The sequence below is a fragment of the Crocodylus porosus genome, unplaced genomic scaffold (assembly GCF_001723895.1).
Source record: "Crocodylus porosus isolate Cpor-Errol unplaced genomic scaffold, CroPor_comp1, whole genome shotgun sequence".
Taxonomy (NCBI): Eukaryota; Metazoa; Chordata; order Crocodylia; family Crocodylidae; genus Crocodylus; species Crocodylus porosus.
The window spans coordinates 16,818,773-16,844,195 of NW_017728914.1; the positions used below are offsets into that span (position 1 = coordinate 16,818,773).

The window sequence follows — 25,423 nt, forward strand, 5'->3', positions numbered from 1 at the left end:
CGGAGCCAGGTCGAAGTAATGCGCTACTGCTTCTTCTAAAGTGCGGTGGTGTTGCGGGGGGAGGGGGGTTAATGTCTACAAGCAACCAATGTGTATACATAAATTATTCTCCCTGTTGTGTTAGTTGCAATGAACCTATCCCCACTCAGTAGATGGTGAATCACAGTTGTTTTCATTAATTCAAGATGAAACAAACACATTACTGAGGTTGTGTGAATAAACTAGTACCTAGGTTTTTAACTTTCATCAAGGAATAAAAATATAACAAAAAGCCCTCATGTCTTCTTTCTCTGATTTTATTAGGTCTTTTTCATTAGAATCGGCCTTACTTTCTGGGTAGGAGGAGAGAAAATAATCATTAAAGGTAACTATCCTGCATTCTGAAGGCATGTCATCAGGTAGTGCAGAATGCTACATTGCAGCAGGCAACGCTAAGATTTTTCTACCTTAGTCAAACTGAATTTCCTCCTGGTAGCTTTCAGCCCACACTGCTGTTCTCTGTCTCTCCTGTTTTCGGTAGCTTATTCTTAATTTATCCCTGATGTAACTCTGTTCATTTCAGCAGTTACATCTAGGATGAATTTCTCTTTCCAGCCACAAGAGTACTAGCAGGGAAAGCATCTCAATGAGATCCTGCTCAGCTTCTTCAAAGAGTGATACAGGAAGTGGTAAGCTATTTGTTTAATTGTTTTTGCATACTTGGGCAGGGGCCCTTAACTATCAGCATATAGTATGTAATAAAACTAGTGATTTACTTTGTATCCAAAGCCTGTGAGTACCATTTTCTTTCCCATGGTGAGATCTTCTGAATTAAAATTTCCGGGAAATTAATATTTAAATTATGGGGGAGGGGTGGTGGAGGGGGTGGGCAGGACAATAGGCATTATCTTTATTTTGTTGGCTGTAGCAGAGAAATTGGAGGAAATACACAAAAAAGTTGTAGGTCTGTTCAAAACCAGAAACAGCTTTGAGCATTGGATAAATCATTTATTTGAAATGCTCATACAAGTTTGGCATTAGAAATATCCTGGTACCATTACAGTTATTCATCATTACAGTTATTCATCAGAGGCCAAATTCAGTCCAGTTCTTCTGTAGCTGTAGATTTTCTGTCCTATCTCCCTTACTCTGCTTTATGTGTAGCAAGGCTTTCTTTTTCTTAAACCCTACTCAGTACAATATATCCTTTGAAGTACCATTTCAAAAGGTTCAGAAGTGTTGTAGAGAGCTTTAGAGTATTGTGCACCCAATTAGAAAATAAACTGTCATTTTGAAGTAGAAATAAGGGTCAAATTCTTTGTTTTTGACTCTGGCCAAACTTATCAGTGTGAGGAGATGAAGAGTTAAAGATTTTTTTCCCTCCTATAGTAAAACTGTGGTTGATTTCTAAATAAAAAAGGGAACAAGAGTGGGGCTTTACTCACAACCTGTAGTTGGGGTAAAGTTACAGATTCCTAACAGTAACTGCTATAATTAGGAACAATCTGTTTATCCTCACTCCAGTATGCTGGAGCAATACCTAAGGGGATTGCATACCTCTTTCTTTAAGTCTTTCACTCTTTCATTTATTGACAGCATTTAAAGGATGTCTTCAACTTTAAGACAGTAAGACTGCATTTCACTTTGGTCTTAGAATTTCAGGAGGACACCTGCAATGTAGGTTATTGCCCTATTATAAAGACTCGTGGCAGAAGTATGTGGTAATTTAAGATCTGTTGTAGAGTCTTTTACTAGACTTTTTTGGATTTGAGAGTAGGTCTTTTCATGGAGAGTCCACTTAAACCTATTTTTTCTATTGACTTTTCCCTGTGGAAAACCACCCTTCTTACTCTGACTCACAAAAGCCAGACGAATAGCAGCTTTAAGGTCTTATCTTAGTTCTTCTGTAATAATTACTAAATAAGCTGCATTCATAAAAGCTGAATGTGTCTTTTCTTCCCAAGGTTGTTTTGACTTTTTCTTTAATTTTGATATTCAAGAAAAAACTTTATTCTCCAGAATGTGAAAAATACCTTGTTGTCAGCCTGCCCCACACACATGCCTTTCCTCTTTTCCCTTTCTTACACTGTCATACAACTGTTGTTTTTCTGCTGCTTTCTCAAGGCGCAGCAGGAGTCATAGGATTAGTTCTATATGATGAGAAATGGTGCATAGTTTGTCTGGACAAGAAAGGCCCATCTTGTATGGGGACCTGGGCTGTAGGACTTCTGTGGCTGAAGTCCTTCATTAACAGAGAAAGGTAATACAGCTCCAAACTGCTATTGCCTTTACCTTATGAACCACCCCCCATCCTGCAACGACAGTGGGGAAACCCATCTTTAAGGTAGGTCCCTGGGACTTCTTTGGTTGGAATAACATTGGCTGTGGATTACTTGAGAATGCAGAAGTATTATAAGGGTTGGGCAGACAGGATTACCAAGGACCGTACGCTGTTTCTTAGGGTGAGGCTAGATGCTACGCTTAGACAAAATTAAGGGGATTTAACATATGATCATCTGCACGTTGAAGCTGGTTAACAAGTGCAAGTATCCTCTAAGTGTCTTAAAGTTGCACCATTTCAGGCAAGGATTATCTTTGAACTGTGCTACCCAGCTCAAGTTACCTTAGCCTGTTGGGCTGCTCCACTGAGATTAAATATCAAATCTACATCATCCTATATACCAGGAGGCACTGTTCCTAGGTAGACTAGCTACTCTCCCAGACTCTTGTGCCCTGGATTGATAGCTGAGTAGCTTTATTGTAATAATAGATCAGTAGGGAGTGGAAAGGAAGGGAAGGAAGAGGGGGAAGTGGGAGAAGACAGGGAGTTACTGGGCAGTCATTGGGTAGGGGGCATGCAGGTCTGGCATGGCCCAATCCATGGCCTGCTAGGGGCCTGCAGGCTGGATCCAGGTGTACAGATTCAGCCTGGCCTGATCTGTGGCCTGGCAGGAGCCCACAGACTGGATCTATAAATATAGGGACAGCATGGCCCAATCCGTGGTCTGGCAGGAGTGGTGAGGACTGGATCCAGGCATGCAGAGGTGGTGTGGGCTCCAGGGAGACCAGGAGCAGACAGGGATGGGAAACTCAACCCCCTTTCACCATTACTATCCTCAGGCTAAATGTAGATCTTGGAACAGGAGAGAAAGTTCGCTTAATCTGGGGATAGCACTGGCAGTCACAGGGGAGCAAAGAGCCAGGGAAAAGCTCCATGGGGGGGTGGGGAAGAGGGTGGCACAGTGTGACAGTAGGGCAGTCTGAACAGAGCAGAATAGCATGGGGGGCCATCCAAGCTATGGGGCCCCTGCTCCCTTTCCTTCTCTCCCCCCACCCTGTACCACTGCTAGCAAGTGGGCAAGTGGGGTAGCTATGGAGCAGCCTTGGCAGCTCCCAGCCATGGCCCTTGCTCACCAGCAGGTCAGAGCTGTGCAAATGAGAGAGGGTATTAACCCTTAAAGTGTGACTCCTCACAGCACATGCTAGCTTTAAAAGTGGCTAACATTACTTAGAGTTATCAGGTGCTAATTGTAACATGTAACTACACCCTTAGGAACAACAGGAACTTTTCCCAAAAAACAAGCATTTCAGCACACTAATGAGCAGTGTTAAAGTAAATTATTACAGCTGTTCGCTCTTCACATTCTGGCAATACATATAACATTCAAATTAACCTATGAATTCTGTGACTGAGGTCCCTGGCACATGTTATGTTTCTGGAGTGATTAAGTTGTTAATCATGCCAGAAATAGCACCGGCTACATGTTTACAGAATTTATGACATTGTAAAATCATAAACCAACCACAGAGATATTACTTGGGAAAAGTGTAATATTTTTGTGGCTGGTTTGTATGACACTATAACTTGAATGTGTTGCAAGCATTCCGGCCCAGGGCTTGAGCCCCAGAGTGGTCCCAATCAGCTGGCAGATACAGTGGTCCCTTTGATCCCTGCCAGGTGGTGGGAGATCAGGATTGCCCCAGGATTTGAGCTCTGTGGACCACAGTGAGGTTCAAATGGCCCCAGCTGATGATTGTCAGACACCCAGCCTACCAGTGTAGGAGGAGACTAGGATCATGACCAATATGGTGCAATTGGGATCTGGTTCCTAATTCCACAACTGTGCCTCCTGCCATACATGGGGGGCATGGCATATGGCATGGCAGGAGGCACAATTGTTGAAATCAGGGATCAGATCCCATCACACCTTTAAGTACTATATTCGTGTATTGTGCCTGTAACCACTAAATAACTCTGTGCTCTCAATTCAGTTTTTAAGCTTAAAGTATTTTTTCTTGGAATATATGCAGGCACATAGCCCATGTTTTCCACAGGACCTTGAGGAAATTAGGTACCCTTTCTCAATGGAACATGATACATTAACTCCCTGAGTCATCTTTGAAAATGCCAACTAGCTGTGCTGTAGTTTGTTAAAAGGGTCTCTAATGAGCTTAATGTAATAAAATATATGACATACTTTTTTAACAGATTGCTTTCATGTTTTACCTTTTATATGTTCTTCTGAATCTTAATAGCTTGGAGTTGGGTTACAGAAAAGTACAGAATTAAAAAGGTTGCAGGAAGATGCTTCATGTGCTCTGAAATCCATTAATTTAAACAGTTCACTCCTGGGACTTTATTAGTAGTAACTTTCCCTGGTAGAGGAGGGCGGAGGAAATTAGTTCAAAGTTGCTTTGTATAAATGACCTGTAATGCTTTTTCAGTGGCAAGAAGCATGGAACGTGACTTGCTTAGTAACCGTGTCAAATTCCAGCAGAAAAGAACTAAAATGATGCATTATTTATTTCACTGTGCACATTATCACAGTGAAATATATATGTCCTCTTTCCAAGTACAGTAAGGAATGTATTGTGAACAATATTTGAAAATACACTTTCAGCTCTTCAGCATCAGTAATAAAGTAACATCTGTGAACTCCACATTCCTGAAGGATGCTTTGTGGTCTTTACTCCAAGGTGATTTGTTTCATTTGGAGTCATTCTGCCATAGTTCTCATGTTATTCCAATTTTCTACAAGTGCTGAACATATTAATATTTTTTTTAAATGGTGAAATGAAGTAAATGCTTCCAGACATGTATACATTTCTTTATGATGAAATATTAAAACCTTGAAGTGCTGCTCTAGGTCATTCCAATATGGTTATCTTCTTCTGTTAGGTGGATTGTATCATCTGGAACAGTGTGATAAAACAAAAAGAGATTAGAATAGCTACAAACCACATCCAGTGCCAAGCAAACTGTACCAGTAGATTTTATTAATAGTGTGATGAACATTATTCGGAAGGATTTAAACAATATATGTCATGGCTGGGTTCTGGGCTTCCAGTTGTGTGTTCAACCTAATGGACGATGCTGTCTCATGTGGTAGTTCTCAACCTTTTTAGACTCCAGGCACCCCTTGCTAAACTCAAGACACCGCCTCAGAGAATACCGTCTCTTAGCTTTTGCTTGTTTCTTGATTACAAAAAAATAATAGAGCAATTCTTCCATTTCAAATAACTCAGAAAGACCATGACAGGTCAGAATGTTTTTTACACTAGGGATTCCTATTTCAAATCTCTGAGTTTAATCTGTGAATTGTGGATTTGTTGTCATGGCACCTGAGGGTGCCACAGAACCCCAGTTGATAATCACTGGTCTAATTAATTTTATTCTCTACTAGAGAATTTTAGGCAGGATTTTTGGGGAGATGCACCGCACTTGATTTAATTAAAAATTAGCAAGCTTTCTACCAAAAGAATATATCCCTTAATTGTAAAACAGCACAATTCTCCATTTCCAGGTTTGTATAGAGGGGGCACAGCAGTGTAATGGTTATTACATTGTGACAGTCCAAAAAAACTAAGGCTGCTTTTTAAGCACAGAGTTACAAAGCAGTGATAAAATCACAAATTGATTCTCCTAGATTCCTGTGCGATATCCTGTATAATGCACTGGACTCCTTTCCAAATTGAATAGTTATTTAAAAAAAAACACAGACACGCACAAGTTTGAACAGGAGTTCAAGGTTTCTGTATCCCTTATTAACCCAGTAATAGTTGTAAAATCTCTTCCCACCTTATTACCAACACTTGAAATGTCATCTTATTCCTAGAGTGACTTTTCAGAGCTTTGATCACTTCCAAAAGAGAATGGAAAATAGCTTAGGAGACTGTCTATGCCAGGATAGTCATGAAACCTCAGCAGCAAAGCTAGGTTGACTTAAATGATACCTTCTGTAATAGTCTAGAAACTTCATTGCCTCTCATTTTGCTATCAGTAATTTCATCTGCTGTTTTCTTCATAAAGCTATACTATACAGAGCAAAATGCATATGCCCTACATCTCCTGTCGCCAGTTACAGAATGTTCTGCTTTATGAACATACTTGTAGAAATGTCACTCTTATTTATGTTTTACTAAAGGCAGCCCTTACCCCATCACGATATAGGAGAAGCACTTTCCTTTTGGTGGCAAGAGGAGAAGAAAAGCAGATTCTGTAGATTTTGGGGCACCTAGTAAATATATTTTAATTTAAAGTTGGTCAAATGCTATTTCAAACAACCTTGATCATGTCTCTTTAAAGCTGATATCCTTAATCAGGAGAGAGATTAATCACAATGCAGTTTTGTCTCCAGATTTCCACATATTTGTAATTGGGTCTGCTCCGTACTGCTGCCAACATTTCCAACTGTTGCACAGCAAGTCTGTTTCCAAGAAGCAGAAGTGAACACTGAGCACAGCTATAGTGCATGGCTTCAGTAACTAATTCAGATAGACAGAGAGTCAGTGACTCTTAGTTATCATGCACAAAGGATTTTGATAAGGATTGTGATAAAGAGACATGGTCAGTTATGGAACATAATTTACATTGAAGGTCTTGTGGGATTGATACTGGAATTGCTAATTAAAAGTCAGATCCTCTTGCTTGTTGTTGGAGTTGCATACATGAGGGAAGATTAGGCCCTTGTACTTTTCTCTGATGATGATTTTGCCTTTGTTTTCAGCGGGAGTCATGTTATCATGATTTAATTAGCTGTGTTATTCTGAATTAAGTAGAAGGCAGGGTAGATTTGCTCCTTTAAACTATCCAATGTGTATGTGTATCACAAGCTTTTGTGGGCTGACACTCACTTCATCAGATGCTGCGATAGCATGTTCACAAACCGATGCATAAGAAGGAGAGAGATGAATACAAAAAGCGGAGGGGAGAGGTGCAATGGGGCTGTGCTGGGAGAGGCAAACAAGCAAGGAATAATCCCATAGGAACAATGGAGTCATGAAAGCTAACTCAGGTAATGAGATAAAAATCCATAGTCCATGTTTAAAACATGTTTACCAAAATCCAATCTGTGGATGATTTCTTGTTCTACAATTTCCTGTTCAGATAGCTTTTTTGACTTATCCCTGTCAGCTTCAAAACAGGTGTGATAGTTTACTTTGCTTCATAGTTCTCCAAAAAAAGAAAAGTGCCATTTTGGTCAGAGCAACTACATAACTTTGTCACCATCTTGCTCATCTTTTCTGTTGCTTTGTGTGCGAGTCATAGCTGCTTGTATCAGGGGAGATGATCTGGTTCAGTTACTGCTTACTCATGTTAGCCCTATTGAGTCAATACAGGTATGAGAGGCAGTCAGATACTGCCTTAATTCACACGTCAATTGAGTTGTCCATCCAACTTTCAGTGCCATTTTTAGTTGTAAAGATGGCAGTACTATTAAAATCCCAATTCAGTTGTCAGATCCTAGGTGGAGTGTGCAGGGCTAGGAAACTGAATGGTATTGAGGAAAAGTAAATATTGTGATTCTACCAGAAGGTTATGCATTATATATTTTCTGTCTTGTTACTGGTTGGCAAAAAGCCTTGCAACTGAAGGGCCTCATTGTAGCTGTTAATGCCGGGTATGTTTTTGCAGAACCCCACATACCTCTTGGACAAGGGAGAACTACACAGCGGTGCATTCTTTTGGGAAAGTGCATCCTGGAAATGTATCAGAATACGGTTTTACTTCCCTGAGTGTGGCTAGACTTCACCGAGGGCCAGAACAAATCCAAAACTACCTTGCGTGCCTGCTTTCATTGAGGCATGCTAAAAAGAAGTCCCTGCAGTTCTTCTTTGCACTCTACAGTGATCTGCAGCCCTGACAGAAAAGGGGAGACTTGCTACATTCCTATGGTCTACCTATAAACATATATCTAATTGCCCCTCTGAATCTGAATCCAGTATGTCTGTGTATTGCAATACACAGATAGCTCCATAATACAGTGTTGTTGTGTAGTATTTTATGTAATTATATAGAATTTTATTTAGTCAATTTAACTTAAAAAAATGTATAGAAGAGTTTTGTAAGGATGCTCTGAAATGATCTTTCGCTGGAATTGTATGTCATAAACTAGAGTGCTGAAACCTGTTTCTGTTGTTAGTCACTGGAATATCAGAAGCCTTCGTACCAAAGTATTTCATTAAAGCTGATCAAAAGTTAACCTACTAGACACTTTCTATGTTGTTTTTCCTCCATGCAGGATTTCTTTGAGGACGTAGTGTATGGTTATTGTCACTAATGACCATAATAAATTGAATTACAGTGGTTTTCATTGGGAGGGAAGACAATCTTTTATTGTCAGTGGTCAGTTCACAAGAATATGCTGTAGGAAGTTGAGTTTTTTTATTTATTTTATGAATTAGCATGAAGTTAGAACTTTTTTCCAGTTGGTTTTAGGAAAGCCAAAGGACATTTATACACATACATTTTTGTCCCGCAATGTGCCAGAGATCCCCTGCTTCAGAGCAAACTCAATTAATCGAATCTGCTGTGCACATGAGCTGATACGAACTGCACTGAACTGTGTGCAGTTGTATAAGAAGTGAAATGTGCATCAGCGTTCAGAAAATGGCAGCAATGCACTTTTGAACTAAAGCACCTTCTTTGTGTTTTAGTTCAAAAGCGCACCACTGCCATTTTCTCAGCACTGACACACATTTCCCCACTTATACATCTGCAAGACTCGCAGCGCCAAGTGCTTTTCAAAGCGCTCAGCACTGTGGTGCTTACATGTGTAAAAATGACCAGAGTGTTGCTGTTTAGAGGGAGAGGTGTACCTATTTCAGGTGTTTGTTTCTCTTATAAAGAACAGATTTTAATTCATCTCTGTCTAAAGGCTTAGTTGGATATCTTATGTCTTGAACTCTGTGGAATATTGAAAACGCTTGTTATTAATTTCTCAATTTAGTTTTGACCACCTGAATGAGTTGTGTGCCACTTGTGGATGCTGTCTGAAAGAATTTTATTATTTTTGTTCAAGTAAATAAGTCTTTGAAGAGGTAAACATTTATTTTTATCAATGCTTTCAAAGGAAAGAAGATAAAACTTTGGGCAAAATCATGGGAGAGGAAAGAATAATTATTTTAAGGTGAATTTTTCTTGTTTGGTGTGCATGGTGGATAAGAATAACCAATAATGCTCTTAATTGGGATTGAAATAAACCAATCAAAGTCCTTATTTAGGTTGGGTTTCTGGTCTAATTGCCACTCTTTTTTCTTTATATCCTTTCTGAAGAGGTAAGACGTTGTGTTTTTGTATGTCTTCATACAGCATTTGATACGTGGAGCTCTAATCTTAAACAAGGTCTCTGCGTACTCTTGTAGTATTGGTCACATACACACAAAGTGACAACGTTATAGCAATATTAAGATTGCAACGCAAGAATTTGAGAGTTAAAAAATGCCAGAGATAAGACTTGCCTGTCATATTCCACTACTACAGCCAAAGGACCGAATGCTCAGTCGTTTATATGGGGATAGCACATCCATAGTTTTGTTGTCATGGAGGAGCTGTGAGGAAAAGGACTGTATTTGACTCAGACAGACGCTGTAGAGAATTTATCTGCCAGGAAGTCTTGTTATAAATCTGATATTAGACATTGAAGAACAGGTCTATTAAATGAGATTTAGACCTTGTTATTTCTTTATAACCCTTCTTATCAAATAATGATAAAATAGATGTTACAGGAGGAGATTTATGCAAGAAAGAGGAAGCTATGAACTTTTCTAGGAATGTGGATCCAATCTGTAAACTAATCCCTCTGTCATGTAGGGTTCTGGTGTCTCAGATTAGAAAGTCCATAGACTATACTCTATTTTAATTGTATATTGGCAGATTCCAAATTGTACTATTTTTCACGTACAGTAGAGTTCTGTAAAACATTGTATGGTTTGGGGGGAAAAAAGATTAAGAATTGATTTTGCTCCCACATTAGAAAGCCTTGAAAAGAAAACCATTAATAAGACAGTGCTTCTATGTTGTAAGTCTTGGTTCATATTTAGCTCAACGTACCCCAAGCAAGCTTCTTCCCTGCAACCCAGCTGTATGGTATGGATATTTCCACAAACATGTAAAAAGTTCCCACATGCTAAGGTCAGTAGGCTTGGTCCAATCAGCAGGTGAAAATATGCTCTAAAACTCTTTTGTGAAAACAATCCAGAAAATAATTTTAGTGCACTTGCATACCGAACAAAGTAAGTCCCAATTAAGAGCATTATTGAGCAGATGAAAGGAATACAAAGTTTTCGTGTTAAGTTTTCATATCTACTGTTGTTAGACAATAAATATTTTTAGTAATTGTTCTCTCTTGCACAGTCTGTTTTAACATGCTAATTTGGTTCTGCTCACAACAGTTAAGAACATGTTGCACAAGGGAGGGCTTGCCATCCAGCAGCTAGAGCTTTAATCTAGGTTTTCCACCACCTGCGTGACCTTTGACAAGTAACTGATCTCTCTCTGGTTCCATTCCACTTCTTAAAGCATGGAGAATAATACTGTCCTACTCCCCAGGGGATTGTCAGGATAAATGTATTACAGTTTCTGACCCTTGAAGATCCTCTGATGACGGGAGTGAGAGGCATAATAGAAACCGACCACTTGTCCAGTGAGCTGGGATGCCGTCAGATAGATTTCTTAGAGGTGTTTTGGTAGTGGTGCTAATCTTTATAAATAATCAGCATAAGCCATATTTTAGTAATAAGGAAACAGGCAGGAATGTTCCAGGTATGTTTCATTAAAGATTTGATAAGGGAACAGTAAAGAAGCTCTCGTCTGTTCTTTCTAGAATTACAACAACAGCTGCTTGTATGATGGACCTACGAAGATATCCACTGGATGAACAAAACTGCACACTGGAGATTGAGAGCTGTAAGTAGTTTTGTAAATTGTATTTACTTTATGATCAAACTGTTTCAGAAGTTTAATTCAAACCAAAAAAAATGATACTAACCTGGTTGTCTTTCTGTCTGACATTTATTTCCTTGTAAACATGTGCAATAAATTTAGCTTTCCACGTAGATTAGTAATTCAGGGCACAGGGTTTAAAGGAATTTAGTTTCTGTTTTGACGGATAATTTACATCCGTAAAAGTCTCATTCAGTTGCCTTGCTGAAGTTCATTGAGGAGCAAGAGGACTGGTAACAGTTCTTTATCTTTTTCTGCTGAACTGGGCTGCTGTTTTTTTCCATTTTTAAATAGGTGTTAAGATTTGTCTTTGCAATAGATTGCTCTTAATTTTTGTCATAAATGCTGTAGTTATACTATCACTTATGTATGATGTCAATCTATTATATACAGTGTTGTAATAACTGGTATCTCCATCAAAGGTCAAGCTTTCCATATAGATAAAATGGAATTGTGCTGTTAGAGCAAATTTCAGATCTATTTACCTTAAGAACTGTAGAGAATTGTAATACATCAGAGAACAAAATAAGTTGCAATCACTTTCTAAACACAGACGTGAGTTACTTGACGTTTTAATTAAGATTATGACAGTACTTCCATGAAAAGCTTCTTTTTCAATAAAAACGCAACTATTATCCATCATTAAACTGAAATATGGCATTTCTTTAGCATTGAAAAAAATTACTGAATGATTTGCAAGAAAATGAAACATTAATTGGAATGGTTTTAAAAGATATGAAATTTGTTACACTTGTTCAAACCTGTTTTGAAATATAAGCAGTTTATTTTAAAATGGTTGCATTATGTCTGTACATTAAGCTACTCCTTGGCATATGCTAGGCTTCAATCCTGAAAGAATGTGCACGTATTCTTAAAAGCTCTGTCCTCTGTTAAGCAAAGCATGTGAGAATGTACTTAATTTCAAGCCTGTGTTCAAGTACTATTCACTTCATTATGCACATAAGAGCTTTGCTGAGTTACAGTCCCATGACTATCCTTTTCAAAATAATTTATAAAGGAAACATAAAAATATAAGAAGTGCCGTACTGGGTCAGACTGATGGTCCAGGTAGCCCAATATCCTGCCTCTGACAAAGGCAGAAGTGGATGCTTTTCTGGGAGCATTGACCTGGATATAGCAGGAGTGATCCATCCCCAGTTCATTATCCTCCTTGGCATCTACCATCATTGGTTTAGAAATGCCAGAGGAAATATCTCTGTTTAATAGCTATTAATAGAACTATCATCCATGAATTTGTCTAGTCCCTTTTTCAACCTGGAATGCCACTCATTGATTCCGTCGGGTCAAGATTTAAGTCTTAATTTACAAAGTCGGTGCAGTTCAGTACAGCTTGTGCAAGTATGTTACTAATAAGAAAGGAAAAAAAAGTGTTATGGTCTCTACTGACATAACTACAATGAAGGATTTTGCCAGTAGACTATGGATCAACTTTTTCATGCCAGTGTCATTTAATTACTTCTGTAATAGAAACCAATTTTTTTTTCTTTAAAAAAACAGAAAAAAAGAAATGTTTTAGTGAGGGAATCTCCATCCCCTCCCTTCTTCCTTCTGATTCAGAAAATCTTTTAGTAACAATCCATTAGAAATGTTGCCAGCTTTGTACTTTTATAGGGTATCAGCAGGATGGCATGCCTTTTATTTCATTTAGTTTGCATCAACTGCCTGAGTGTAAGGGGAATGCCCTGGCTTTTTTAAGTAGGTAAATTAGGTCATAAACTCTAAGAGTGCTTCTGTAGTACACACTTGGGAAAGTGTATAAAAATTAAAGGGGCACTGCCAACCACTTTAGGCCACAAAACTGCCATACCTTAAAATTGTTATAATTCAGCAGGGAATGCCCTCTGGAGCTTGCATGTCTAGTTTAAATCTAACAGTATTATGTAGATAAATCCAAAATAAGTAACAAAGTCAAATTCTTAGTTATGAGCTTCCTATTGTGCTCTGTTACTTTAGAGCCTGATTTTTGGTAATATTCTGAGAAGTAATGATCACTTCTCTTCATTAAAATGATTAAAAAAGCAAACACACATCAGTTTGTTCTCTGTGAGAGAGGAATTAAAAGTCAAAGTCTGTATTCTTTCTCTAGTGATAGCTGTTTATTGTATATTGAGTAGATTGCCATCTACAGCAACAGATTTGTTATAGTTTAGACTTTCTTAAATTTAACAAAACTGATGCCACTGCTCCAACCTGGATCAACATGCTATGTGCGTGGGTGCACATGTAAACATGGTGCCTGGGAAGCAATAAACTCTGGTGCAATAAGCTCTGGAGTTTATTGCTTTGACTTAGTTGCATGTGTAGATGCACCCGCTGCTATTACAGTATATTTCTATAATATCTTTGCTCCAAATTAGATAGAGGTAGGACTTGAACCTGGCTCCTTCCTAAGCACTCAGTTAGTAGAGATAAAGGGTGCAACAGCACCATGTATTTAGCCTGAGGAAAGATTGCTCTGGTTAAGACTTTTTTGTACATCCACTCCTCTGATGATTAGAAGTCTATTGACTTTCAGGTTAAAGCAGTGGTTTTCAACCTTTTTTCATTTGTGGACTTCTAAAAAAAAAAAAAAAAAAAAAAATCAAGTGGAGGTGCAGACCTTTTTGGAAATTTTGAATGGAGGTGTGGACCCCCTTGAATTGTAAGTGTGGGTATTCACATACTTTTGATTGATCTTGGTCATCTTTCGCAGACCCCTTAGATATAGTCTGTGGACCCTCAGGGGTCTGTAGACTACAGGTTGAGAACCACTGGTTTAAAATTATGTAGGGTCACCTTATGCTCATTTGATCTTATACAGTCATTATCCTTCAGGGATGTCTATACCACTTCTATGGTGCTCTTAAGAGTGCCACCAAGAACTACCCCTTACCCATCTGATCCATACATTTAATACCCATACTGAGACTACCAAACTGAATATAAGGCAGTGAAACTACCCTAAGTACCCACCCCCCTCCCTCTCCTCTCCCCTCAGGGCTGGCTAATATGTGGCATGACTGCCACAAGTAGCATGGGCAGCCTCCATATGTGGCACATGAAGGAGGAAGCAGGGAGCATAATGACCAATAGCAGAAAGCAAAGTAGCAGATTGGCAGGGAGCACCAGGAAGGAAGCAGGAAACAGAGCAGCAGATCAGGGAAGGGAGGTGGTTCAGAATGGCTGGAGAGGGAAGTGGTTCAGAGAGAGTGTGGGGCTACTTTGTGGCATACCTACCAAAAAGGTTGTTCTTACTGCTTTAGAGCAGAGCAGTGGAAGGTGGCACCCTCTGAATAGCTTTGCTGCCACGTTTTGGGGTTTGGGGAACACAGAGTGGATGGACAAGGCACCTTCCTCAGCTGCACTTTTGACAGCACTGCAGATGCAATATAGGGAAGTCTTTATTGTAAACAGCAATTCTCCCTCCCTGATTACTCTTCCAATGTATTTAGAGCAGTGGTTCTGAAGTTTTTCAGTCATGGCAACCTGCCACCACATGTTTTTGACTGCTGATTGAGAACCATTGTTAGCGCTGCCTCAGTACACCTCAGTACTTCTCAACTGGGTACTTATGCCTTCAGGTAAAACTGCCTGGGAAAAGCTGTTTTATGTGTGCATGCTCCTCCTGCATTAGAGCTCTCATAACTCTACAACAGACAAAGTTATCTCTGGCTGTAGTCCTTCCCAGTCCACCCTCATGCTCCATCTGGAAACAAGGGCTCATGGGTGGAACTGTATGGCAGGGGCTAGACTGGAAAGGACAATAGCTTCAGCCAGCTCTGTGTGTTTTGGCATTATCAGAGAGCCCTACGGCAGCAGGAGTGCATGCATGCTGCAACCAGGAGTGTGGGGGCTGTTTTACCTGGCTGCCACTGCCACAGCAGTATCTGTCACAGCACCCATGAGATGGCTACATAGCACCCTGTGGTGCCATGTCACCCTAGTTGCCAACCTTTCTCAGCCTTCAGTCTGCTATACTAAACAAGCCAAGGTGTTTTAGTCCTCTCTCATAAGACAAACTGCTCATTTCTCCTTTCATTCTAATAGTAATTCTCTGCATCCTTCAGTTACAATTCATCTTTCTTGACAATGACAGGTATTGTGCACAGTGTTCCAGGTGATGCTTCTAGAATGACGTGTACACTGACATTTATAGTTTCCTGGAAATAATATATGTGATACGTTGTAGGACCACATTTGCCTTCTAATGGTGGCATCATCTTAGTTGCTCATGGTCAGCTTATAATCAGCTAGTACACAATGGTAATTTTTCTCCCTGTCGTTCCCATCTTATACCAGAAGTTCTTTTTATGAGACCTCAAATGTGTGATTTATTCATTTTGTACTATTGAAAGTCATCCTTTTCCTATTACTTCAGTCTTCAAGATCATTCTCTTGTCTGCATGATAGTTCAGTTTTCCTTCATATTCAGAGCACCTCCCAGATTTGTCTCTTCAGTAAATTTAATCAGTATGCTCACTTCCCCCTCTCCCATCTTTAATAAAAACATTAAGCAAGTTTTGGTCCCAAGAAAGGTCCTTAATAAGTTCTCTAACCACTTTACAGGTCCTCTGTAGCCAACAGTTTTCCTAGCTTCATTCATAATTGTTTATGTAGCATCATATTAAATGCTGAGGACCAGATTAGCTCTACCATGTTTCCTTTGTTTAAAAAACAAGTTAGTTTAAATGGGTTATGCTGGCAAGATGTAGCTTTAGCAAACCCATGTTGCATTTTACCTTGTTTGATCATATCTTTAATTATTCATTTTTTTTCAATTTTCTCTCTAAAATCATATTGACTTGATTTCATTAAATATATAGTTACTTATCTCACTTTTCCCCCTCACATTAAGTTCTCCTTGTAGAAAGTTGTGACAAATCTCCCCTGTTCCCCCACAAAAAAGTCCCGTTATATTTATTTTGTGCACGTAAGGATTCAGAAGTTGTGGCAACAGTGTTTCACTGTTAGAAAAAAATACAATCCCAGCCATATGGAATCATCAATCAAGAGAAGCAGAGAATGGCATTTTGACAGCATCAGTTTAAAGGTAGGCCTAATGCACTGTGATCTTGGTACACTGTAAATAGAAAAAGCAGTTCATTCAAGGAGTTCCATAATATTGATCTGGAAGATGAGTCATACTACTTTTTTATAGTATGGGGATGGAGCTATGTTTTCCTGTGATCATAACTTGTTCAGCTCATCTATGAAGTGTGTATTGAATATCTGTTTGCTTTTTTATGATGGTCTCATATCAACAGCAGGTCACACTTTTACTGCCCCCCCCTCCCCTCCCCCTCATAGTGGCCAATCAACAAGCCATCCGTTGGGAAAGGAACTGTAACATTAGAGAGAAGTCAGCTTTCCTGGCTTTATCCTTTTCTTTAGCTTTCTCAGTGGGATAATGACAATAGAGATTAAGTTTTGACATTACTTCTGTTTTTTGCACTCTCTCTCTCTCTCTCTCTCTCTGTCACTGTTGTATAATTAGCTCAGCTCCTACAGCTCCATCCTAAGTTAATCATTCTTTCTTTCTTCCCTCCATTCATGTGGATATTCAGATCTAGTGGTTGAAAGAAGTATGTTAGTCACCAGACTAGATGGAGCTCAGAGGCAAACAGATGTTTTGGGGAGCTCACAGAGCACTGTCTCCCATCACTAAACTAAATAAATAAGCAAGGTATCTTACTGCACATCTGCTGGACTCTGGTTTTCAAATGACACTATCCGCATGTGCCAGTGTATGGCAAAAAAACTGAGCCTTTCACTTAAAAATCATTCAGACTGTGCTAGAAATGTGATTATGGGTTCTTCTGAGTATATTCAAATGCACTGTATGAAGTTATTCAAGTCTCATCTGGTGCCTTTGGACCTTTATCCATTTCAATTACACAATGACACCTACAGGCTTTGAAGTTCATTTCAATTCTTTTTCATTTCATTGCATACTAATGTGTTCAGTACACTGGTATCAAGTCTCTAGCCATTGTATCTTGCAGACACACGTCGTCTATACAGAGATATCATTCTGAATCTGCCAGTGTCATATGACTTCTGTTTCTGTGTTGCTATTCAAAAAGAAAAAAATATACCCCATGGGTGCTGCTTTATAAGCATGCTTTCAAAAACTATCTTTAAAAAAATTGGTCTACAAACTTTTAAAGAAGTAGGATCTGTGGCCTGAAGCAATAGTTTCAAATGTGTGACTTGTGGACAATATGTTTCCCATGAGACCCTCTAGCATTTTTTATGGGTACAGAAAATTAAATTACAATGAGGTTGACAATTAAGAACAAAATATGATCTGGCCTTCAGTGACTTGCTTGTTCAGCTGTTGTCCACAGGCCAGTGAAGTTTGGGAAGCATTTCCTTAAACAGCAGAGAACTTGTTATTAACACCCTGCTGACCAGAAAAAAGAGAAGCTCACAGCTCCAGAGAGACAGAAGATGTGTATTTGCTACATTTCCATTATGTGACGGTTTTAGATGCCTTTGGTTAAAACATAGTGAAGTTTGAAGTGCTGGGATATATAAAGTACAATCATTGTTGGGTAACTAAAAAGCAAGAAAACCACACCAAGTGTGGTCTACCCAAAACTACAGGCTGAAACAGTTGGGTAGCAAAACCTGACAAAAGACAGGACACAGTGGTGTCAGGGAGTGTATTCAGGAGCCTCAGTGCTACTCATCCCTCTGAAGAACAAACTAACAGATAGTACTTAATAGGAGCAGATCCATAATTTCCCAAAATGGGGCACTGAAGTAGGAATCCATGCCACAGGGTTGGCACACAGCTGCACACCCTGGTCCCAGCCTCCTCTGCCCATACCAATGCCAGCAGCAATGTGAGTGGTAGGTTCCCTAGACAGTAGTATCTGAACGCTGGACTCCACTGCACCAAACAACACGCACACAGTACGGAATTAATGGAAGAAGAAAACAAGAAAAATGGATATTAAAGGTACTGTTTACCTTGGTACTCAGCTTGTGAATGGAAGTGTGTCAGTCCTGAGTCCCTGGTGGTTGGTATCTTAAAACAGAGCATTGGTTTTATCATTACTGAATCTTCCAAGTTTATTCTGTGCCATCCTTATTTATAGAGTAGAAGTATTGCTTTGCCAAGGGAGCCTAAAGAATTGTTCTGTTTTTCTAGACTTTTTGGTGTGGCTTGAGGGAAGAAAGGAAAGAACCCCTAGATAATTGAAGTAGGTAATTTTTGCTTTTGACAAAGCCAGGCAGAAATATTACAAACACTTCTACAAAATATAGAGCCCATTTGGCTTCCTTTTACTTAGGAAGTTTAAAACAAATAGAAAGAAAAAGTTATTTACAATCCTTTGTAAGCTTTCTGTGATGAAGTTACCACAAATATTACAGTGTTTTGAGCAACATGGCAGGCATTTAGAGTGTAGCCTGGCACTAAGATCTTCCTGCTCCTTTAAGGCTGAAGCAGCCTGACCCAGGAGCTATATGAGCTAAGCAGAGCTTCCCCAGGTGTGGGTTACAGGGGGAACAGCCTAATGGAAGATTGGGTCATACCTGCAGGCAGTTAGGTACCAGGAAAGCAGCAGGGCCCTGTGGATACATAAATCTCAGGCTGGAGGTAGGTAGGAGGCTCTCTCTGCCAACCGCCAGAGGAAGAAACTACTGCATGGGGAGTTACCTGAGACCTGGTGCTGCCTGTTTGACTAGCTAAGTACAGTACAACCCCAGGAGCTTCTCAGGTACTCCAGGACAGAAGGTTGGAAGTTTGTCCTTTTAAAGAGACAGAGTGTTATATTTATTGTTAGTGTTTATGTTACAGCCTAAGGGCTAATGCTTGTGTTTGTTTGTATCAGAGGACCAGGATGAGGCTAAAAGGGGAGGTTTGGAGGCCTCATTAGTGCTCAGAGAAAGGGGCACATGATCTGGGCAGAACCCAGTGATGGTGCCAGAGAGGGGAAGGCACAGAGTGCCGGGAGCCAAAGAGAGAAAGGTGCAGATAGCTAGGCATCAGAGGGAGAGGCACAGAGAGCCAGGCAAGGACCAGGTGCCACAGAAAGAGAGACACTGAAAGCCGGGCATCAGATGCAGAGAACCGGGGTCAGAGAGAAAGTTGCCAGACAGGCACAAAGATGCAGAGATGCTGGAGTCTGGTACCAGGGGAGGAACCCTGAGTTGAAAGCAGCAAAGTAACACCTGTAAGGCTTGGGGCACGATAAGGGGAGGTTGGAGGTTTATAGTATGCCCTGCGTATTAGAGCATCAAGAGGGCAGCCTCTCACCTAGAACCATCTAATTATTTTCATTTCAACAAGGCGTGCAGGAGAGGTAGGTGGATGGACTGCCCAGGACAGACTGGTGGGCTGACATAGAGATATGCTGCGGTATGTCCTCCTGTCACAACGAATAAGCTGAGAAACAAAAAATCTGCAGAATACAGGTATTTTTTTCCATACTTAATGTGAAGTCAGCTTAGGTTTCTCATTATGTTTGGATTGCTTAGAGCACACTGGTTTAAAAAATTCAAATGTTTTCAGGGTTTTTTTCTTTACCTCTTCAGTTTCTCTGCTCTAAGGACATTCTCTACATGCAGCAGGGTAATTCCCATTGGCAGAAAACAGCATCAAGTGCTGAATATTAAAGACAGGAATTTAGAAATGTGGCTACCCTTCCAAGCTCTAGCATTAATATACTACTTTATGTTCTGGTAATTCTCATAACCATTTTGTGCCAGAGTTGGGTTTTTTTAGGGGATGGGTTTTTTTTGTTTTTTGGGGTATTTTTTTTGGGGGGGGGGGCGGGGGGAGGCTGTTGCCTCTTGTAGATTTTCCTATCTAAAGATGCTATTTTTTTATTATTTCAAAATTCTGGTCTCTTTTACAGGGCATTAGGAAATAGCAGAAAACAAATTTGCTCTTAAGTTATCTTATCCTTTGATTGAGATGCTTAGTGCTTACTGCTCTGTTGAATGCTGGAATGAATGCCTGTTTAAAATCTCCAGCAGTGTTCTGCACTCTTAAGAGTGCTTGGCCATCTAGCCAGACCTTCACAAACACCTGGGTCACTTGCACACATGCTTGAATTGGCAGCATGTACTGCTGCATAGCTCTCATTAATCCTCTTTGGAGCAGGCATAACATCATTTCAGAATACTTTCCTCCTGGTTTCACTGAATCATCCAGTCTACATAGCAAGAGGCCCCAGAACTGCCTACTCACTGATCTCTTCTTCCCTCTCCTTCCCAGCATGCATTAGTACCAAAGTGGGAGTTTTGTTTTTAATGTTTAAAGGCAGGTTTGAGATCTTATAATGAAACTTCCAAAAGTGAAAAGAGACTCTTGGAATATAAGTACATGACGGAGGGATAATTCTGATCATGAAGAAGAGAGTTAATGCACAGAAGAAAAAACTATGTTGGTGATAATAATGTACACCCCTGTTCTTCAAAGGTTATGCTAAGCATGTAGGAACTTCACACAAAAGATTTCCACCAGTGTATGTATGTTGTAAACCACATGGTTTACCTCTTACCATCACTGTAAGGATGAAAAGTCATATTCATTCCCCCAATTTGAAACTATAAGAGGACTGAGTCTTTCAAAACCTAACAACATATTGGAATGTGCACTAACTTGCTAGGTTATACATCAAGTTGAAAAATTGCAACAAGTTAAGTAAAATTATTTGTATAAATTGAATAGTTACTAAGTAAAATGAGCTCTATTAAAAATAACATCTAATAGTTACAGGGATTTTTGTCTTACAAAAAGTCTGATCTTAAACATCTTGAACTGGTCATCTCTGACCTGTGTAGGTGAGTAATCCGACTTCACGAAGAAACCTAGGATACTGATATACTGGCAAATGTCTAAGTTCTTGATCATACTCAATATAAAACTGTTACTTTCTAATATTCCCTATGGAATGCAAATACTATAGAGTAAAAAAAAAGTAGAGAACATTTGTATTGAAAAGATAACTGTTTAAAGTCCATGTTTCAGTCAGTGTGCAACATATAAGCACCATTTTTGGAATAAGCTAAATTTATCTCTAGTGGACACTGCTCCTCCAAGGTCTTCTATTTCAGTTTGGAGAGAAAAGCAATTGCTGAGTCAAACAGAAGTCTGCTTACCTTCTATTTTCACTTGGTGCCTGGCGCCTCTGAGAATGCCAGAGCTGGTCATTAGTAACTTTAAAATTGCAATGGAGTCCACACAAATCTCCCCAAGGGGCAGAAAAAATATGCCTAGTGCTGACACGCATCATCTTCCCTTCTGGGAGAAGGACATATTAGATAATACAGTGTGGGCCCTGGCAAATGTAAGCCATTGTTTTCAACAAAGCAATAACAGCAGATAGGGAAGCAGTTTTCCAATCACTGAATTAACGAGCTAGCATTACCTAGGTTTGCCTTACTTAGGTAGCTGCATGTCACTATCTGTCTGTATAATAGTGTATATATGCTAATACATGCAAGAAAGTAATAATACATTCATTGTATGCATTTCTAATGTGCACAAAAACTTAAGGAGGTCATATTTATGTGCTAAATTACAAATCCACATGTTAAATTAATTTATCTAATTCATATTTTTCAGCCAGTATCACACAGCCCTATCTGTGCTCTACCCAGAAACATAGCTTCTCAAACTTCAGAGCAGTTTTAGCCACTGACCACTTTTTATGTCTCAGAAGTGTTCCTTCCCTCTCTCCTAAAATACAGCTTTCTCCTAAAATGTGCAGCAGAAAAAGTCTTAAAGTATTGAGCATATTTCAGTCCAATGACAGCTTTTCTAAACATTTCAAACCTTGTAGCTGACTCTTTTGTTCTACAGGCCTATAAACAGGGAGCATCTTAACTTTCTGAAGAAAAGGCTTTTTTTCTGGAATGTAAAAACACTTGCTTCTAATCTTGGAAAACCAAATGATACTATACATTAAATCCATGGTATTTGTAGGTAATTTTAGAGACTTTTTTCTGTGGTTAACAATGAATCTGTTATAGTTGAGTTCATAACTAAGACATCTATCTTACCATCCAATTAAAAAGTAGGTTTCTTGTCATATGTGGCATATACAGATGCAGGAAGAGGTGGTGTAGCACATGGGCTTAATCAGCACTTGTTTGGATGACCTGAATAATTCACTTGTGCTTTTTGAATTATGTACTTATCCTAAATTTAGTTCAAAATGTGTTAATGCTATTCTGGCTTATGGTGTAACACCTGTTTTTCACTCACACTTGTACTCAATATGCATGCACACATAATTAATATAACACTTTTTTCTGATGGTAGAATTAAGTATTTTCTCAACTTGAGTTTACTTGCACAGTTCACTCAAAGCTTTATAGCTTTCTCTCTCCAGGCTAACAGGCCTGTTCTTTTCATGCTGGGCTGAGTTACATCCATTAAGCTCTCCATGAGGAGCAGACCTGGATGATGCATTAAATCTGTGGAGACAAGGGAGAAATATAAATGTTTGAAGTAGCATGATTTGACTGAAACAAAGCTTATTCAGAGCTAGGGCATCATGTAGTAACCTCAGTTTGGTCATCATTTATTTATATGCATTGGGGGTGGGAAGAAAGAGAACAGGAGGGAAAATTATATGGCTTGAATTAAACCTGAAACTGTAATGCTAGTTGTTTACAGAAAAAAAGAAGAGGAATAAAAGAAGGAAAAATTACTGTTTCATACCAAGTACAAAAGGAAACGGTTGTCTTGATCAGCCAATATATCTGTGATTATGATCAGCTCAGATTTCTCTCTTTCATTACAGCTGCAAATTTTCTTTAATCGTTGTTATGGTAAATTAAGGGCCAGGCCATAATGGGAACACACATGTAATTTGTCCATGAAGATTTGTACATTGTAAATTAGTTTATTGTAGGATATTTTTATTTAGAGATTTATTCTTTTAAAACTATCTGGCTGTAGGCACAGCAGGGAGGAGAACCCAGTCAAGTCAGCCCTGAGGCCGCTCCAACCATTTGGGCTCCTTTGATATAGTAATACATTTTCTCTGTTCTTCCCAGTCTTTTGCAATCCTTGTACAACCAGTCAGTTTTAATCCCATCCAGTTTTTGATGTTGGTGGTCCAGTTTGTCTTGGGTCTTCCTGCTTTTCTTCATCCATCTACAGGGAGGAGAATAATTAGGAAAAATAAGAACCACAGATGATTTCCAAATCGACGTTTTCCAATGAGTGTTCTCCAGGACTTTCACTTGTCTGTCTGTTTGTCTCTAGTGGAAGAAGAGCTGTTGTATGAAAAACAGTTTTGTTTCTTAAGGAGATTTTTGTGTGTTTGTTTGTCTTTCTGTATCAGGGGTGAGCAAAATATAGCCTGCAGGCCAGATCCAGCCCACCAGGCCATTCTATCCGGCCCGCGGGACCCCTGCAAAATTTAGAAAATATTTATCTGCTCCTGGCTACCTGTCAAAGACAACAGGAGCTAGGGATAGTAGGACCACCCCACCAGGCTATTCTATCCAGCCCACAGGACCCCTAAAAAATTTAGAAAAAATTTTAAAAGTGCGGGACTTTTTTTTTAAAGTGCCAAAAAGCTGGGGCCAGGCAGGGGATGGGGCAGAGCAGCCATAAGGGTTTTTCCCATGGCTCCCCCCACCCGGGTAGAGGTAAGCACAGCAGGGGAATAGTGAGAGAACTTGCAGCCGCCTGGCTGTGCCAGTCTCCCCAGCTGATCCGAATCTTTCCAAATCTCTCCCAATCTTTTCCGAATTGATTTGGAGGCTTCGGATTCGATTTGGACCTTTTAATGGGTCTCCTGATTCAATTTGGATTCCAAGATTTGGCCACTGAATCAGGCCAAATCTCCTCCGAATTGAATTGTCAACCAAAGCTTCACGCAGCCCTAACAGAAATATCTAGCCATACCTCCTCTAATCTCACTGTCATAAAAATCTGCTTTTGCAAAAATAAGCATACTTCTACAGCTTGGATGAAGTAAACACACTGTATTAATTTTCAGTTTTTGAAATTGAAACTTGTTGTTGGGTTTCATTTTCTAAACATGGATACCTCATAGGCAGTCACCTCTTGATGTTTTTAGCAAGCAAAAATGTGGAGGAAAACTTGGAGCCCATGCATTTTTTATCTCTGCTGATACCCTTAGACTCACAGATGCCTACTCTTCATTTATAAACGGTATTTTCAGAACAGCCCATATCATTAAGAAAATTAGGAAAGCATTTTTATAGTTGTGATTATTTAATCATAGGTTTTCTGAATAGTTTGTGTGGTATGTTTAGTATGAAATTACCAGGATGAAATTTGCAGGATAGGGAAATAGTTTTTAATATTAACATTTTCATGGAATTTCTGTGACTCTGAAAGAAATAAGCTTTTTCAGTGACCTAACCCATGAATGATTCACAAAGAGGAAGTTTGGATTTAGCTAGAAAGGAAAATGAACTTAGGACCTTGATTGAGTATATTTTGTAACATTTTGTCTACAATATAGATTTTACAGTTTTTAATTGTTAAGTGTTTAAAAGGTTGAAAACTGTTTTTGATTTAAGACAATCTACATCCTGAGAAAGTAGAAAGCTATGGAAATCAGTGTTTCGTTTACCCTGCAGCAGTGGTCCAACAGTGTTGTTCATTTCAGATATGACCATAGGATGACTGTTTGCTTAATGTTTTATATACTGTTTCCTATTCTTAGAAGTGTTTTCCATCTAACCCAGACGGCTGCTTGAACATATCCATATTATAAACATGTTTTTTAAATCTTGCTGGGTATCAATATGTGTAAGAATTCACCCACTGGAAAAAGTAGTTATGTTTGCACTGCCAATTTTCCATAAGGGTTTAGTTAGGAAAAAATGTGGCATAATCCTTTAGCTTTATATTGTTCCTGCACATAGAGAGAACACTAAAAAGCCAATAGTAACTCATAACCACCAAATGATACTTCAAACGGACTTTATTCACATTTTCTGTTAATTTGAGTAGAAAGTAGAACACAAATAACTTACCATGTTTCTTTGACAGAGCAAATAATTTATCTTTGTTTACGTTGAAACCTATGGGATATGAAGCAAGAAATGCTATAAAACGGTAAATTATAGTAAAATGTTCAAATCTGCAGCTTTGTATAGTAGTTTTCTAGTTCAGTTAGGGAAGTACATTTTAGCTATAACTAATTAATGGTTATAATGCTTTGAGACATGTAAGACACATCTTGAAAATATACCCATTCCCTCAGAAACAAG

The 25,423-nt window shown here is 39.2% G+C and overlaps 1 protein-coding gene across 2 annotated transcripts in view; it reads left to right on the forward strand.

Annotated features, from left to right (window-relative positions):
- The window catches only part of GABRB2 (gamma-aminobutyric acid type A receptor beta2 subunit), a 282,514-nt gene that overhangs the window by 160,180 nt on the left and 96,911 nt on the right, over window positions 1-25,423 (forward strand). For both annotated transcript variants that reach the window (XM_019534884.1, XM_019534885.1), the window contains exon 6: window positions 11,085-11,167. In XM_019534884.1, coding sequence (XP_019390429.1) covers window positions 11,085-11,167 — 83 coding nt within the window. The remainder of the gene's footprint in view (window positions 1-11,084; window positions 11,168-25,423) is intronic.